Below are 16,912 nucleotides of genomic sequence, written 5' to 3' on the forward strand. Positions count from 1 at the left end.
TTTCAATAAACAAATAACATTTATTCTCTTAAAGGATTTTAATGTTTAACCCAATAATTTAAGAAGTACTTTTTATAGAACTTGAAAAATTAGATTAAAATATTAATCTTTTAAATTATTAACTAAGGTGTAAGTAATTGTAAGTCCACAAGAAAATTTCATCCCTTTAAGCAGTTTAAAGAATTCACACAAATGAAAGAAAAAAAGTTCTTTTTAAAAGAAATGCATACATTTATTTAGACTAAACACTGAAGTTTTCATATTAACTATAAACTACTCATTACATTTTTAACATTTTCGAATTTTGGTTGAGAAGAATTTATTCGTAATCCTGATTGCGTGCGTTTTTCCATGCTTGGTGAACACCGTGATAGGTATTTTGTTTCTGTGCTGGAGCGCTTTTGCCGAATGGGCTGTGTGAGTTCACTTGCAGCATGTAATCACCTTCTAAGTCGAAGTCGGTGGCGATACCCATATAACCGCGTTTGCCATGTCCGTTGTTGTTTTGGTAATTCTTGAGTGAGCTGGCAGCAACGGCTGGGAAGTTACGTTCATTTCCTGGGCGAACAGATTCAGTGAAGTAGCGTGTAGCGCGCATAGCTGCTTCAATTACATTAGTGGCACCAGGAACGGCAGCAGATGGTCCATTGGGGAAGAAATCAACATTGCCAACACGTAGACGAGTACCCATACCGTAAGCTGAAGTGTGTATGGCATCAACTAATTGAGCATCACCGCGAGCTAAGCCAGTTAAAGTTTTTGGATCTCTGGCGAAAACCTTTGAGGGGTCCAAAGCGGTAATACGACGCAATTGATTACCAGTTAAACGAGTATATTCGCGACCAGCAACACCGGCAACATGAGCAGCAATACCTTGGGATACAATATGGATGATTTCACGTGGAATGTTAGCTTGGTTTGTCAATTTAACTAAGACTTTGCCGACCATTTCACCGGTTTGTTCAACATCGAGCATTGCGAAACGTTTCAAGCTGTTGAGGGTAGCGCCCAAATCAATTACAATGAGGTCTCCGCTGACAGATTTCTGTGATTTCCATGCTTCGTTGTAGTCCTCTTCGCTGGAAGTGCGTTGTTTGCTATCGTAATCGTATTCTTTGTTTGGTTGACGTTGTTGTTTGCTGTAGCGTTGCATGTAAGCTTGAACCAATTTTCTTGTAGCCTTGGCAACAGGTTGGGAAGTTTCTGGTAAACCGGTGATGAAAATGGTGACTTCCTGTTCGCCAAAGTTCTGTTGTTGTTTAACGATATCGACGAGTGTGTTCAAATTGGCATTAACATTTTGGCCATTGGGTTTAACAATGTAAGCAGGAATATTGCTAGGACTGGGTACAAAGCTGGCTTGCAATTCGTTGCCGATTTGTGACAAATGATCTGTATGGATAAGATTTTTATAGAAATTGTACTAAAATAAATATTAATTGTTTTAAACGATTACTTACACAATTGCTCGATCAATTTAGCGCCTTCCTGAACCGGCATATTTTCCAAACGTTGTAGGGTGATTTGATCCACTGAAGGAATTTGTTCTAATTCTGATGTCGATAACCATTGGGTTGGCTTCAAGTTATTTTCTCCAGAATTTGAGCGTTGCTTTGGATCTGGTGAAGCGAAAGCAGCTGCCAACAGGCAAGCTACTAAGCAGAAAGTCTTCAATGGATTCATTTTTGGTCACTTATGCCGGGATAGAACTACTTTCAACAGCAGAAACAATTTACTATAATTCGAAATGAGTTTCGATGGGCTTTTATACTTAAATTTGCGTTCACAGTTGGAGCAGAATTGCTGACTAGGATTTTCGTTGCTGATTGTGAAGTAAGCAAAAATTAAAACGTGCGATATTTTAATAATCAGAAATCGTAATTAATTGATTGCATTTAAATTTTTATTTAATTCTACAAATACTCTGTATTGTATGTAAGTACAACAAAAACAACTTCACAACAAAAACAAAAGTATGAAAAAAGTTCTGATTCAAAAGGGGTTATTATTAGACGTAGTAATATTTGATATGAATTAAAATATGTCAATCATTTTTTTAATTTTTTTTTTATTAATTATTGAAAGTAAATTTTCTTATTCCTTGGCTGTTAAACATTTTAATGATATATATGAAAAGTGAAAACAATATTTATATTTTTATGATTTCCTTAAACAGCACATAAAAATGGAACGATTACAATTTAACTATTAATAAAAAACTTAAAGTAATATTATTACAATGAAGAAGTAAATTGTTTAAAAGAGAACTTATTAATAATATAAAATATTATTCAAATATTTGTCTTTCTAAATCATTAAACTCTTGAATAAACGCTTCCATGCTGCCTATAAGAATATAAATATAAGATATAGGCACCTTTTTTTTTTTTTTTTTTTTTTTTTTTTTTTGCAGTAGGTGGAAAGCATCGAAAGCCGCAGTGTGAGACTTGAACCCACTAAAACCACCTCTTAGGAATGAATGGAGAAGATTCCCACAGCAATGTGGGAACTTCATTCCAGTAATCAGGGGAGAGAGAAAGTAGATAGACTTAATACCTAGGTGAACTAGGTTCATCTAAGTCAGAAAGCAAGGGCATGAATTAAGAAGAAAGGATGATAATGAAGGGTTACGGCTAGTTAGCGGGGGTGTGGCTAGTGATAAACTTTGTGACCAGGGTCACGAAAGCCGCGGTTAAAGAGAGGAATAGCGAGAGGATTTTGGCCCAGCTCGTCAAAATAGTGGAGAAGGTACTGTGGAGGTTTAAAACGTAAAGCTAGAACAAGGTCTACTGGGAGAGTATCTGGACAAGAGACATCAGGAGGGAGGTCGTGGAGCCGGGTGAGATACCTACGGGCAAGTGTCAAAAGGTACTCATCAATACGAGTAATCTTGGCATTGTGGTACAGAGTGGAGATAGGAAAGTGCTTGCCGTTGGGCTTGCGTTTATAGTTGGTGCAATCACGGAGAAGTTTCCGCTCAAACAGGCGGATTCTTTCCATCTGAGCAGAGGTGATGGCAGACCAAATAGGAAAGGCATAAGTGAGGAGAGGACGAATAAGCTGCTTATAGCAGAGTAGCTTAACTTTACAGTTAAGCTGGTTGTGTCTTCGAAGTGCAGTTTTGAGTTGAGTGTGATAGGCACCTTTAAAAAAAGATAAACTATTTATAGAATATCAAGATCTATTTACAATTCTGTTCATAAAAGAAATTTTCACTATTAAATAGCTTTACTTTTTTATATCAATAGAGTTTTGGTGTAAAATTTCACTATTTTAACAAGTACAGCAATTATTAAACAATCCATATTATAAAATAGGGAACATTAAACTAAATATAAATTATTTTGTATAACAGTTCTGTTTGCTATATGTTACTACAACAGTTCCACTAAATCAGGTCCATGATTTGGATAAAGGTCATTTTACGCTGGCCATCAAAACATTTTTTGTTGCTTCCAATGGTTTCATTTTTTAACTTACATTGAAAGTAACAACAAATGGATTGATCGATGATTATTTAATTGCCTTCACAACATGATTCCAGTCCTTTATTTATGTCTGTGGGTGCAATACTGGCCTTTAGATTCAATTAGAAGTTATACCAAACTTAATGAAGACAATTTCGAATCATTTGCGTTAAAGTCAATATCCCTTAGATTTATTTGCTTCCGAAAACTTAATTATTCTAAGTAACCTCATTACTTCTCATTAGAATACACCTTATGGGATTATTTATAGCATAAAATACACTATAATAATTCAGTTTGTTCAATAATAATAATTTCCTTGAAATTAGTCATTTTCATCACAGAAATATTATACACATGGTTATATACTTACTTAATGACTTAGTTGGCCATTACAGACGTGAGTCGACCTTGGCTACGTCTAGTAGCTTCCGCCAATCAGCCCGATTAGTTGCTTGCTATCGCCAGTTGGTAGTACCGAGCGCACCCAAATTGTTGGTCACCTGGTCCTTCCACCAAAGACGCGGACATCTTCTATCGCGTTTTCCACCTGCGGGTACCGTATCAAACACCTTTCTAGCCGAAGTACTTTCTTTAATTCACACGACATGACCAAGCTAGCGAAGCTGCTGAATTTTTATTCGTTTAACTATGTCAATGTTGCGGTATAGCTAATACAGCTCATCGTTCCATCTAATTCGATACTAGTCGCTAACGCGTAAGGAATCATAGATCTTTCAAAGAATTTGATTATATAGTACATATAATAAATATATACTAATTATCAAATATACTTAACAATAAATCATATTATGTTAGAGACTGAATGGATGTAGTCTTATGGTTCATACAGATATAACCTGTACACATACAGATATTCATACAGATATAAGTAGGAAGCAATGAAATATATTGTGTTAGTAACTGAATGGATATAGTGTTATGGTTCATACAGATATAACCTGTACACATATAGATATTCATACAGATATAAGTAGGAAGCAATGAAATATATTGTGTTAGTAACTGAATGGATATAGTGTTATGGTTCATACAGATATAACCTGTACACATACAGATATTCATACAGATATAAGTAGGAAGCAATGAAATATATTGTGTTAGTAACTAAATGGATATAGTCTTATGATTCATAAAGATATAACCTCTACACATACAGATATTCATACAGATAAGTAGGAAGCAATAAAATATATTGTGTTAGAAACTGAATGTAGTCTTATGGTTCATACAGATATAACCTATACACAAGTGGATTTTAGCAATTTGTAAGTTTCTGCTTGAAGATATTTATATATAAAATTTGAATAAATTATTAATGTATAAATGTAAAAATAAATCATTTAAAGTTATAATTATATAATGGAATCTATGACATCTATGGTGCTAATGTAAATATAAATATTTGGGGTTTTGACTTATGTGTTAAAGTAAGATCTTATTGTTAGAATATGAAGCCATTTCAGCTAATCTAAATCATTAATACTATTATCTTAAATCAATATTGAAATATTTTTTCTCATTAAATATTTAAACACCTTTGAGTGATATATTAACTAATGGTTTACTAATTACACTGAAATAATTATGTCATAAATGATATTATTGCTATAGGAATAATCAGTCTAAAAACTCTTACTTTTGTATCAGTGGTGACACTTAAGGAATATATTGGAATTATTTTTAAAAGAAGTTTAGAGAATTTAGAGAACTTCTTTATCAAATATTATATATTAAATATTTTTTTTTAATATTATTTTTAACTGAAATATTTTAAACTGGCGGGAGTTGGATATACCTTGGAGGTAGCTGAGTGGTATTTAAAAACTCTTTAATTAGATTACAGATTGTATAGATTTTTTAATCATAATCAAAGAAATTGGGGCTGGTTAATAATTTATTAGGGAAATTATATATATCATTTATTATTGAGATATTAAGATTATTGAGATTTATTATTGAGTTTTTGAATATGAGATAGCCTTCATACTTACTGCCTTTCTTATATTTAGGAGTGAATTTGCAATATTAGATGACAAGTGCGAGGAAGTGTTATAATTTTTAAGTTAATAATATTGTTATGTAAAAGTTCCTGTTCACAAAGTGTGAATAAAAATAAAGAAAATCGGATATGTTGTCTCATACATATTTTTTAAGAATGGTCTTTATTTTGTCAAAATATTGAAATTTGATTCCTGGGAAGTAATAATCGGCAAACCATTTCAGCCGGAATTGATTGCGACAATTCAAAAGTGTCGATGATCGCAAAGTTTGTTTGCTGCGTTTTGTTATTATTACTTTTTGTTTACGTACTAAACAAAATCAAATAAGCAATTGCAACAATTTAAATAAATTATTAAGAAATATTAATAGTTATTAACAAACGAAAAAATTGATTGCGGTTTGCAGTAAAAGCATTTTCCCAGCGTATCGCTTGATAGTTGATAATGGAAAAGCTGAAGCTGCAGTTCGGTAGAAAGAGGAGGGCAAATGTTAAGTAACTATCAGCAATCAGACGACTGACCTGGTCAATGACCGTTTCAATGACACAGCGGCAAGTCAACAACACGAGAATGCAATATTTCTATTCTACATTTCTGATTAAAAAATCTAAATAAATAAATGAAAATTCAGCAATTTTCGATATTAAATGCAAAATCTCATTTCGAACAGATAAGACAAAAGTTAAAAGTTTTAGGTATATAAACCTGCAAGTAGAGGAAACGCAACCACAGTTCACCTATTTGAGCGAAACAATCAACTAATATCGGCAAACTGACCAATATGAATCCTTTGAGCACTATTTGCCTAGTGGCATGCCTTTTGGTTGCTGCCTGTGCTGTTCCAAGCCAATCGATGAAGGGACATGGCAATTCATTGAGTAACAAGTTGAAGCCAAGTGAATGGTTGTCGGTGTCAGATTTGGAAAATTTGCCCTCAGTTGATGAAGTCACTATCCAGCAGTTGGAGAACATGCCTAGCGAGGAAGGTGCAGAATTAGTTAATAGCCTCTGTAAGTAAATCATTGTCACAAATTGATTTATATTTTATATAATCTTTTAATTGTTTTTCAAGATCACTTGTCACAAATTTCCCGCGATTTAGAACCAAGCTTTGCTCCCAGTGCCAATGACATTCCAACATACATTGTAAAAGCCAATGGCCAAAAGGAACAGATCACATTGAATCAACTCGTTCAAAAAGCTAAACAACAGGATAACTTTGGTGATGAGGAAGTGATTGTATTCATTACTGGCTTACCACAAACCTCACAGACTGTTTCCAAAGCTAATAGGAAGTTGGTTCAAGCTTTCGTACAACGTTACAGTGGCCAACAGCAGCAACAACAAAGTGACTACGATAAGAACCAACGCTCTTCCAGCGAAGAAGACTCCAACGAATCACAAAAGAACAGCAATAAGAACAAAGGCAACATTGTCGTAAGTAAAACGTGTCTTATGAGTTTTATAAAGTCTAAAATTTTACTTACTTATCATATGCAATTATTTTTCTATAATAGGTAATTGACTTGGGTTCCCAATTGACTAACTTGAAACGCATTGCCATGCTCGATATTGCTCGTACTGGTGGTATGATCGGCAAAATCTTAGTGCAATTAACCAACGAAAATGATGTATCTGAAGAAACCGTACATATCATTGGACAAGGTATTGCTGCTCATGTTGCCGGTGAAGCTGGCCGTCAATACTCACGTTTAACTGGACACAAATTGCGCCGCATCACTGGTTTGGATCCCTCAAAAATTTATGCTAAACAACCAAATACTTTAGTTGGATTAGCACGCGGTGATGCAGATTTTGTTGATGCTATCCACACCTCTGCTTATGGTTTAGGTACTCAAACTCGCTCTGGTGATGCTGACTTTTATCCCAATGGTCCTAACGTAAATGTACCCGGTGCTAAAAATATTGTTAAAGCCTCCATGCGTGCTACACGTTATTTTGCTGAATCAGTACGTCCAGGAAATGGACGCAACTTCCCTGCAGTTCCAGCTAATTCACTCAACCAATACAAGAACAATAATGGTTATGGTCCTCGCGCTTATATGGGTATTAAAACCGATTTCGACGCACAAGGTGACTACATTCTTCAAGTGAATCCCAAGAGCCCATTCGGTCGCAGTGCTCCAGCAGAGAAACAAACCTATCATGCTGCTCATCAACCATGGTCTCAAATGAAATCTCAATAAACTACTTGATATGGAACAATATGGGTTTATGATAATTGAAAAGTAATTTCTGTTGAACAGAAATATCATCGAAGCTTTAAAATTCATTACCGAAATTTTTGTTGATCTATCATTTCATGTTACTGACTTCATATAATTTTTAGCTAGAAAAATACATTTGCAAGTTTACAAAATAAATGAATGTGGTTTTTTTGTGAGATAATAGTTTAAAAAAAAAAAATTGGCTAACTGGAGATAAAGTTGGGAACAACATGTCTGTTTAAATCCTTTCTTGATGACATGTGGACATTTATCATATGAATTTCCTTCATTTTAGTATCTTCATGAAGTGTGAAATAAACTGAGCATAAATACAAATTCTATAAAAGATAAAAGATAGATAAAAGAAGAAGACAGTTAAAAGAGAGAGAATAAAAATAAGGAAGAAACTTTTTGAACGGGTAACATGTTTTAACAATTTTAATATGAGTTGGTGATGAACTAATTATAAATACAACTTTCACTAAAATATCTTCAGTTGAAATTTTTTGCAAAGATAATAGATAAAAGATAGATAATGAAAGAAAAAAAACTCCTTATTTTTTTTTCATTTAGGAAGTGTAATTTCATAACAAATGGAGAATGTTCCAAGTTCACTAACTCTTTGAGAATGATATATAATATGATATATAAATAAGAAAACGCTTTTATAAAGACAGCTTTCCCTTATCTGTACACTTCACTCGAACTGTACATTCTGTTTTTAAAAGTAATATTTTTTTTACAATAAGTGATAAATCTCATTCGAAAAACAGTAAATTATATATAAATTAGAGCTGTCTTATGTGAAGACAGCTATCCCCTATCATTACAGTTGAATTGGAACAGAGTATTCTGTTTTGCTTTGGATAATTATATTTTTATTCAATAAGTGATAATTCTTATACGAATAAAAGTATCTCATATTGACTTAATTTTTTCTCACAACTGATGATCTAAGTTCTTCAATGTAAAAAAAAAAGAAACATATGTAGATAAATTATATACAATGAGTTTTTTCATATTAAGTACCTAAACACTGGGACATTAATGATCTAAATCGGGGCTGTCCAAAGTACGGCCCTTGGGCCACATGTTTTTAATCTACTACAATCACGCAACATATCTTTTGGTGTGCTGGTAAAACCATATTATTTTATTTTTATGATATGCCAAATAAATGAATTTAAATTGATAAAGTAATAAAACTAAATTTAACATTATAATCTCACTTATATCGTTATAATATATATATAATAATAGAATTGGAAATATAATAAATAGAGTGGACACCAAGAAAATGTGGTGAAAAATGGTGGTCTGGACGCATTTCGAAAATCAAGAGAGCCTGGCTTGAAATGCCAACATAAAAGAGATCCTACTCAAAGTAATGCGAAAGCGGTTCCTAGGGGGAATAAGTCTCGCTGAAGAGGGGGTTAAGGAGTTAGGGAGTCGGACACACCATTCCGACGACGGTCGGTTTGACGGTGCATAAAGCATTCCACCTCCTCACTACAAAAAAAAAATGTATATATAATAACAACTATGAACGTAAGTATTTGTTTCTGCGGCCCTCCAATCTGTACAGTAATTTGTATTGGCCCGCGATCGCATCTGGTCTGGATAGCCCTGTTCTAAATGATTAAATAAGTTCACACATCATTAATTAAAATATATTAAACAAATAAGCTACTCTTTATTTTAGGCATAAGTTATGGGCTTATTAGATTATTTAATACAAAAACAAAAATAAAAATTTATAAATTTATATTCAATTATAAAAACATTATTAAGAAACTAAAATATAATAAATTTTGTGTACATATTATTTTTTAATTTACTTAAATTAATAAAATTTTAGTTAACGCTTAAAGTATAAAACAGTTAACTTAAGTATACATCTTTTTTATATAAATTTTTAAAACATTCCGAATTTTGCTAATTTTAAATATTAATATTAAATAAATTGATTAATAAATCGTAAAAGGCAGTAAAATTCAGTCAATTCCATCGAAACAATATAATAAATTTTTAAATACATTCGTTTCGTCACTTTTTATGAATACCAATATTTTTAATTTTTTTTTATAGATATAACACATACTCTTATATTTTAGAGGCTGCCAGTTTAATTTAAATTTAATAAAACTTCAACTTATTTTTTATTCCTTACAGCCTAGGCCAGCAGCCCAATTGCACATGCCACCCACTGGATCATAGCTCAAACCTTTCGGGCAAGTATATTCCCAGCCGACGACACCGCCCGTTTCGAATTTGGCACATGAGATGAATTTGCGACATGATAATGGATGCGGGAAATTACCCTGGTCCAGACACTCAATTATGCCTTTGCCGTGCAGAATTACTTTAAGCTTTATTGTAAATAAAATTTAATTAAATTTATTAAAAATTAATGTTGAAATTCTATTACAACTTACATCTTGACCCTTTGTGCTACCAATAACGGGTTCATCATCCTCATCGTAGTAATCATAGTCCTCAGTTGGTCGATAAGTCTGCTTGGGTGGTGCTGGTGGTGGTTTTGATGTGGTTTTCGTCACAGATTTACCAGGTTTAATATTAAATTGATCAATTGGTTCGCTATACTTGTGAGGTTGACGACGATTGATAAATGTGTTAACTTTACGTGTGTTTGCTGTTGTCGTTTGAGTGGGCGTGGTCTTTTGTGGCCGACGATTTATGGATGGTTTAGCTATTTTATGCAAAAAACAAGTTGATTTATTAATAAATTTGCTTTTTAATTTCCTGTTACATGTAAAAACCATTTAAATTTACTAACTTGTTGGAGCTGCAGTTGTTGTTGGTGTTGTAGTTATAGAAACCTTTGGTGATACGTCCATACGGCGTCTAGTTTCTTTTTCGTAATTGAAATTTGTTTCCGGTGGTGTAGTAACGTGACGTGTTAATGGTGCTGCTACTGGTATTGATTTTATGGCACTGACGTTTCCATCTTCGTCATCCTCTTCAGCTTGTCCTGTAATATGATTGAAAAGACTTGTATGTATGCTCGATTTAGCTATTTGATCTGTGGCATCATCAATTCCATCAAGGAATATGGTTGTTGTAAGTGCTTCAATTGGATTCGCTGTAGATGGGAATACGCTTGAAGTAAGTGTGGTTGTTTGAATTGTTGTCGTGGCTGGAGCATGGGCCGTTAGCGTATGGCTCAAACGACGTTTAAAAAGTGGATTTTGTGTACGTGGTGCGTCTGTGACTAATATTTGCAAAAATGATAAAATTTTAATTTCAAATTTAATTAATAAATAATGTTTTTTTTAATATTTAACACTATTTATATACAATAAAATACTATTATATAACTATTATATTGAAATATCATTACTAACAGAATTGTAAACAATTTATCTAAAATGTACTTAAATAATGTATTATATGAGTACATATATATATTGTTACAAATAACATAATAAATTATTAATTATACGTACATTTTTATTAATTTTAACATTATTTAAATGAATAAATATTAATTATATAACAAAGAAGCTCTTATGGTCAATCAAACACAATGGGCCAAGAGGCCTAAGTGGATCGACGGTATAACCTAACCAAACCTATGCTCAATCAAATTTAAATATGATATTTTTGTTTAACACAAATATTTTGCTTCTTTTTTTTCTTCACAATTATGATAACATAATTTATGTGTGTGTATAATAAATCATATTGTATATTATATTATCTATAAGTAAAAAAATAATAATGTCGAATAATTTACGATCACCATTTAAGTAAATTATGACAATTTTTACTTTCAAATATAAATGAAAGAGCTTATTAATCAATTATTGTTTTAAATTACTCATTAAATTATTAGTTATTATTTTTTATTTCATTTGAAAAAAAATATTTATATAAAATTGTTATATTTTTTTACTATAAAGTATTATTTAATTTTATTGAATGAGACCAGGTCTGACATATTAATCTTTGGAACAAAGTTGTTATTTTAAGACAATTGGACGAAATATGTATTTAATATTTTTTTTCTCAATGATAATAAAAAATACTTAATTCATTACATCTTTTTATGAATTTAAGTTAAGAAATTTAAATTAAATAAAAACATATTGTATTATTTAATAAGTAGTTCTGGACTGAATCATTTAACAGATGTACAATATTTTGTCAATGAATTACGTTTCAGTGGAGAGTTTTTTTTTTGAAATTCATACTTCGTTTATTGTTCTTTGAAATAACCCCACTTTTGCGAGTAGAAAATATTTAAACACATTATAAATAACATAAATATATATATAAATAAATATATATAAATATAAATAAATAAAATACATATACTATTTTTACAACTCAACAAATCCTACTTACATCTAAATTCACCTTTTCATGAAATTCCCTAATTAAAAAGCACTTGGCCGCATATTTACTTATTGTTGTTACTCAAATAATATTCACCACTTACCACTTTCTTCTAAATTAATTGCCGTCGTTGTTGTTGGTAATAGACGGCGGGATTGATATTTAAGTCGCAATGCTGGCGAAGTATATTTCGTAGCAATATACGGTCGTTGCGTGATGTCATTGGCGGATGTTGCTATTGCCGAAGATGCTGTTGAAGACGATAATGATGAAGCTGTGTTAAGATCGTTGGATGATGTAGCCAATTTGGTTTTTTTAAATTTTGAATTAAGGTAATTTTTATTATTGTTATTAAAACCGAAGATTGTTGTTGCCAATAACGAAGAAGATGATGATGACACCGCCGGAGTTGTTGTTGCTGGTAGTCTACTGCGATTACGATTGTATTTAGAGGTCGTTTGCAATTCAGTTAGTGTCGTTGTGGTTAATTCATTGTTGTTGTTGTTGTTAGTAGTAGTTATTCCTGTTGTTGTTGTTGCGGAGTTCGAACCAGTTGCCGTTGTATTAATTATACGCCGCCGTACGCTGAATGCAGGTCGTCGTGAAACTGCGGTGCTGCTCAAGCTCGCAGTCGGTGCGCGTTGCTGGAAGATAGTGGAAGCAAAATTTTCAGAATTTGTGTTAAATTAAAATATTTTGTTTCGTTTTTTTATTGACAATTGGATTTAAAATTTTTGCTGGATTATTTAAATAAATTTTATTAAATTTTCTGTTTTAATTTGTGTTTTGCGTGTATTTTTTATTTTAGATTTTTTTGTTTGATTTCTGTGTAAAAAAGAGTGCAAATGTCTAGAAAACTACAAAAGCGGGTTTTTGGTGTGCAGCTATAATTTTAATTAAACTTAATTTAAAAAAAATTAACTTAATTACATAATATATTTCGTCGGAACAAGTACTTAAGTTTTTTTTTATAAAAAATATCATTAAATATTATTTTTAGTTTAGTTAAATTTCTAATCAACTATTTAAGAAAACATTGCTACTATAAATTTTTAAGTATAATTTCAAAATTAAATGTTTTTATAACATTAATTAAAAAAAACAAAATTTTCAAAGATTTAATTTTTTTTTTGGTTCGTTAAAAAAGTGTGATTACATATATGAAAATATATTTAAAATAAATATATAATTTATCATATGAAACATAAAATACATGAGTCCATATTATAAGTACTAAAAATATATAAAAAATTATTTTAAAAAAAGTAGTTATTATTTTTATTTATGATAAATATAATTATTTATGTATAGAAAATATATTTAAAACATTTTAATATTTTGAATTTTAAAAAAACTCTAATGTATAATATATAACTTACTGTATAATATATTACTTTAGTAAAATAAATATTATAATATATTAAGCAACAATACATACATAACATAAATAAGTGGTTTAAGAAAAAAATTATTTATGTATGTATTATTGCTTAACATATTTATTTATTTAAAATGATGAATGGTTAAAATATTTTATAATCAATATATATTAACATAATATATAAAAATGTAAATATAACAAATAGTAATATAAATTACATATAATTAAAAAAATATAATATAAAAATTACACAGATTACACAATAATAAATGATAATATTAAATAAATAATATATAATTAAAATCGTAATAAAAAAAATAAAACTATTTATTTAAAATAATATATATAAAAATTTATAAATTTATTCCGACTTTCAAAAATAATTTTATAAAATTTTGTTAATTTTTATTTTCATTATTCCACAATGATTTAAACTTTTTATGAGTAATATATGTACAACTAATAATAATTAAAAAATAATTAAATAATAATTAAATTTCTATGCGCTATTTCTTTGCTTATATATAATTAATTAATTAAAGTTGATCAATCAACAATTTAATCACTTTGATTAGTACTTAAAAATATTAATAATATAATTATTTATAGTTTGCAGCAATTATTCATTACTGTAAATTAAATTTACACTAACTTTAATTTAAAAAGAGGTTTTTCGAACAGTAGTGAATTACAACAACAAAAATTCATTTTATATTATTTTAATTAATTGAATTAATGACTGACTATAGTTAATTTTCTATAAAAGAAAGTTTTAAAATGTAACCTTTTATATTAAATTTCATTTATAATTTAAATGATTTAATATTTTAATATTTTTTTTTTTAGTAACAAAAATCCTTCTCATAATAGTTAGATAACTTGACTCACTGAATATGGGCTTTAAGAAGTTAGTCCACTGTAATACCAATAAAAGTTTTAAAGCACCAAAACTTAAAATAACTTTTTAAAGCATAAAAAGAATATAAAATTATTATGTAATTACATAAATATTAAAAAAATATAATATTATGAAATATATAATAAAAATTTAAAATAAAATAAAAATTTTTTAAAACTTATTCGGTGTAAGAGAGAAGCTTTAAATTTAATTAAATGAAACTCAGTTTAAATTTTAAATAAGTTATGAATGTTACTTTCATGAATTGAGTAAATATATTATATATAAAAACATAATTGCAATTTAAAAGAAAAAGTAACTATTTTGTAATTTACCTACTTGGACATAAAATTCATAATTAAAGGTAATAACTCCATCAAGTCAAACGCGTTAATTAAATAAAAATTAAAATATTTTTATGGAACATGCTTTTTGTAAAAAAAACAACATAAAAACTTTTATGTGTATTTATACAATATATATAGAGTTCAGTATTTGTAATTTTGTAAATTTAATGAGTCATAAAAATTGAATCTTTTAAGCACTTTTTGTAATAAATTAAAAACGTATGAAAAACTGACACAGTTTCGAAGTAAAAAAATGATTACTCATACTTCATGGTGTACCAATAAATGCAAAAATCTATAATGGAGGAAACTAATAACCAAATCAAAGTTGCTATATATAATTTTGCAAAATATTATAAAAAATAGCATCAATAATTTAAGATATTATAGATAATTAGTTCAGTCATTGAAAAAGTAAAATTAAAGTGTTTCGCTTAAAAATATTTTGTAATAGATATTTTATCTTAAGTCCAAAGACAAACTAATTTCAAAAATATTTCAAAAATGCCAAACAATCCTTAAAACCGCAAACTGAATTCATTGATTAAATTCAAGCGCAACTTGAAAATGTTTTTGTATGCCAATCAGTTTTGAGTGCATTTACTTCAAGCATTCAAAGCAAAAGTATCTGTAAACAAATGCAGCCAGCCAGCAGGTTTAATATTTAGTAATATCAACACATAAGCTGAGATATTCATACAAAAACACGCAAAAAAAAACAAAATAAATTTCTTTAAATATTTATTTTTTAACCTAAATACGCTTATTACATATAAAAAGTATCTCAGCTCATTTGTTTACTTTGGCTTGGAAAACTATGAGCTCAAATGGGTTTATCATTTCGAATGCAAATATTGAATCACCACAGCAAGCGTTGGCGTTGTGGACTTGCGTTTCAGCTAGTGAGCTAGTGACTGACTACCCATGAAGTTGAAATGTTTTGATTTCCAAAGCTAATAAAATTGTATAGATGCTGTAATCACAGCGGTTTGAGATACACGTAGTTTGGCTGTTTTCATATTGAAACGACGTGTGCGCGACTGACATTGAATTATTCATAATTTATTTGTATTTCTGCTTTAAATATATATTTATGTAATTTAATCTTTATTTATAATTAAAAGAAGATTGTCATTTATCTAACTAATTTATTTTGCATATGTGATTTTTTGCACATTTAAGTCAAGCTTATTTATGGCTTGGTGAACATTTTAAATGGCAGAAGTTAAAAACAAATTGTTTAGGAATGCAGTGCCATACACATTTGGCATTTTCAATAAAGATACTTTATACTTTATATTAACATATGTATATATAGAAGCAAATTAATTGCAAACTTGTCTTTACATGCTATAGAAGTAATAAATACAAGTTAGTGTGGAATTTTAATTTATAAAAATTAAAAATAAAAATAAGAAAAAATATGTTCATTAAATATCAAATAATATACAAGGAATATTTAGATATATTATTGTTATTTGAAATATTTTTAGCTCTTTAGGTAAATTATGTACGATACAGAAGTCGGAGAAAAAAAATTAAAATAACTTCTCTCTGGTCAAGAGATAGTTGAATAATTTTAAGAATATACACTATAATTATATAGATATCTAAGTGATTTTAGTTCTTAAGATAAGCTTTGTGGATTACAGAAATCGTAAAAAACAAATTAAAATAATTAAACACTTCGAGAGTAAACACTCATGCGTAGCCAAGTTAAAGCACGCGATTATGGAAACCTGGGAATCCATGAAAATGACGCATAATCCTAACCAGTTTATTGAATTTTAACATTGAAGCTTACGAACAAACAAGTGTGGCATATATCCCATATAACTTGTGGAACTCCATTATGAATGGCTATAAATTCATAAGCATGGCGGACCTACTTATTGTCGTACCGATACAATAATAATGTATTCATATACATTAAAATAATAACATTGTTTAATGAAAAGAGAGTAAAGGTCCTTAGCAATATGAAATTTATATTATATAGCAAGATGGATAATACCAACTGAGAGATTTTACCTTTTTTAATATGTTTAATAGATATATGGCATATTTTTGTGGACTGAAGGATAGCACAACAACAAGTAAGATATGATCAAATGTGTTGTTTATAATCTGTGAAACATATAGATCTATATAGTTTACATACTGATTCGTAAGTAAAATACCACAGTATATTGACATATACTGCAGAAA

At 29.5% G+C, this 16,912-nt stretch overlaps 4 protein-coding genes across 4 annotated transcripts in view; 3 read left to right on the plus strand and 1 right to left on the minus strand.

Moving 5' to 3' along the window:
- LOC119671504 (mucin-5AC-like) overlaps positions 1-16,912 on the plus strand; it is a 531,335-nt gene that overhangs the window by 490,132 nt on the left and 24,291 nt on the right. The gene's annotated exons all lie outside the window — the stretch shown is intronic.
- On the minus strand, positions 208-1,741 carry LOC119671517 (vitellogenin-1-like). Its single transcript, XM_038082193.1, has 2 exons — positions 1,461-1,741; positions 208-1,392 (listed from the first exon to the last, which is right to left on the minus strand). The coding sequence occupies exons 1-2, from the start codon at positions 1,681-1,683 to the stop codon at positions 320-322; spliced, it is 1,296 nt and encodes a 431-aa protein (XP_037938121.1). The 5' UTR covers positions 1,684-1,741; the 3' UTR covers positions 208-319.
- Positions 6,206-7,875, plus strand: LOC119671518 (vitellogenin-1-like). Its single transcript, XM_038082194.1, has 3 exons — positions 6,206-6,501; positions 6,564-6,928; positions 7,009-7,875. Exons 1-3 carry the CDS (start codon positions 6,273-6,275, stop codon positions 7,696-7,698), a joined length of 1,284 nt encoding a protein of 427 aa, XP_037938122.1. The 5' UTR covers positions 6,206-6,272; the 3' UTR covers positions 7,699-7,875.
- The window catches only part of LOC119673388 (nose resistant to fluoxetine protein 6-like), a 14,623-nt gene continuing 10,005 nt past the window's right edge, over positions 12,295-16,912 (plus strand). Inside the window, exons 1-2 of the mRNA XM_038084651.1 lie at positions 12,295-12,387; positions 12,442-12,690. Of these exons, the coding sequence (XP_037940579.1) occupies positions 12,295-12,387; positions 12,442-12,690 (342 nt within the window). The remainder of the gene's footprint in view (positions 12,388-12,441; positions 12,691-16,912) is intronic.

Source organism: Teleopsis dalmanni, chromosome 1, assembly GCF_002237135.1.
Source record: "Teleopsis dalmanni isolate 2A chromosome 1, ASM223713v2, whole genome shotgun sequence".
Taxonomy (NCBI): Eukaryota; Metazoa; Arthropoda; class Insecta; order Diptera; family Diopsidae; genus Teleopsis; species Teleopsis dalmanni.

What these genes read in the sequence shown, in the direction of transcription:
- LOC119671517 (XM_038082193.1), bottom strand. Translation starts at nt 1,683, where the DNA reads ATGAATCCATTGAAGACTTTCTGCTTAGTAGCTTGCCTGTTGGCAGCT. An exon ending in TAAATTGATCGAGCAATTGT is followed by an intron (nt 1,393 to 1,460) that starts GTAAGTAATCGT and finishes TTATCCATACAG; the next exon opens with ATCATTTGTCACAAATCGGC.
- LOC119671518 (XM_038082194.1), top strand. Translation starts at nt 6,273, where the DNA reads ATGAATCCTTTGAGCACTATTTGCCTAGTGGCATGCCTTTTGGTTGCT. An exon ending in AGAATTAGTTAATAGCCTCT is followed by an intron (nt 6,502 to 6,563) that starts GTAAGTAAATCA and finishes TTGTTTTTCAAG; the next exon opens with ATCACTTGTCACAAATTTCC. An exon ending in AGAACAAAGGCAACATTGTC is followed by an intron (nt 6,929 to 7,008) that starts GTAAGTAAAACG and finishes TTTCTATAATAG; the next exon opens with GTAATTGACTTGGGTTCCCA.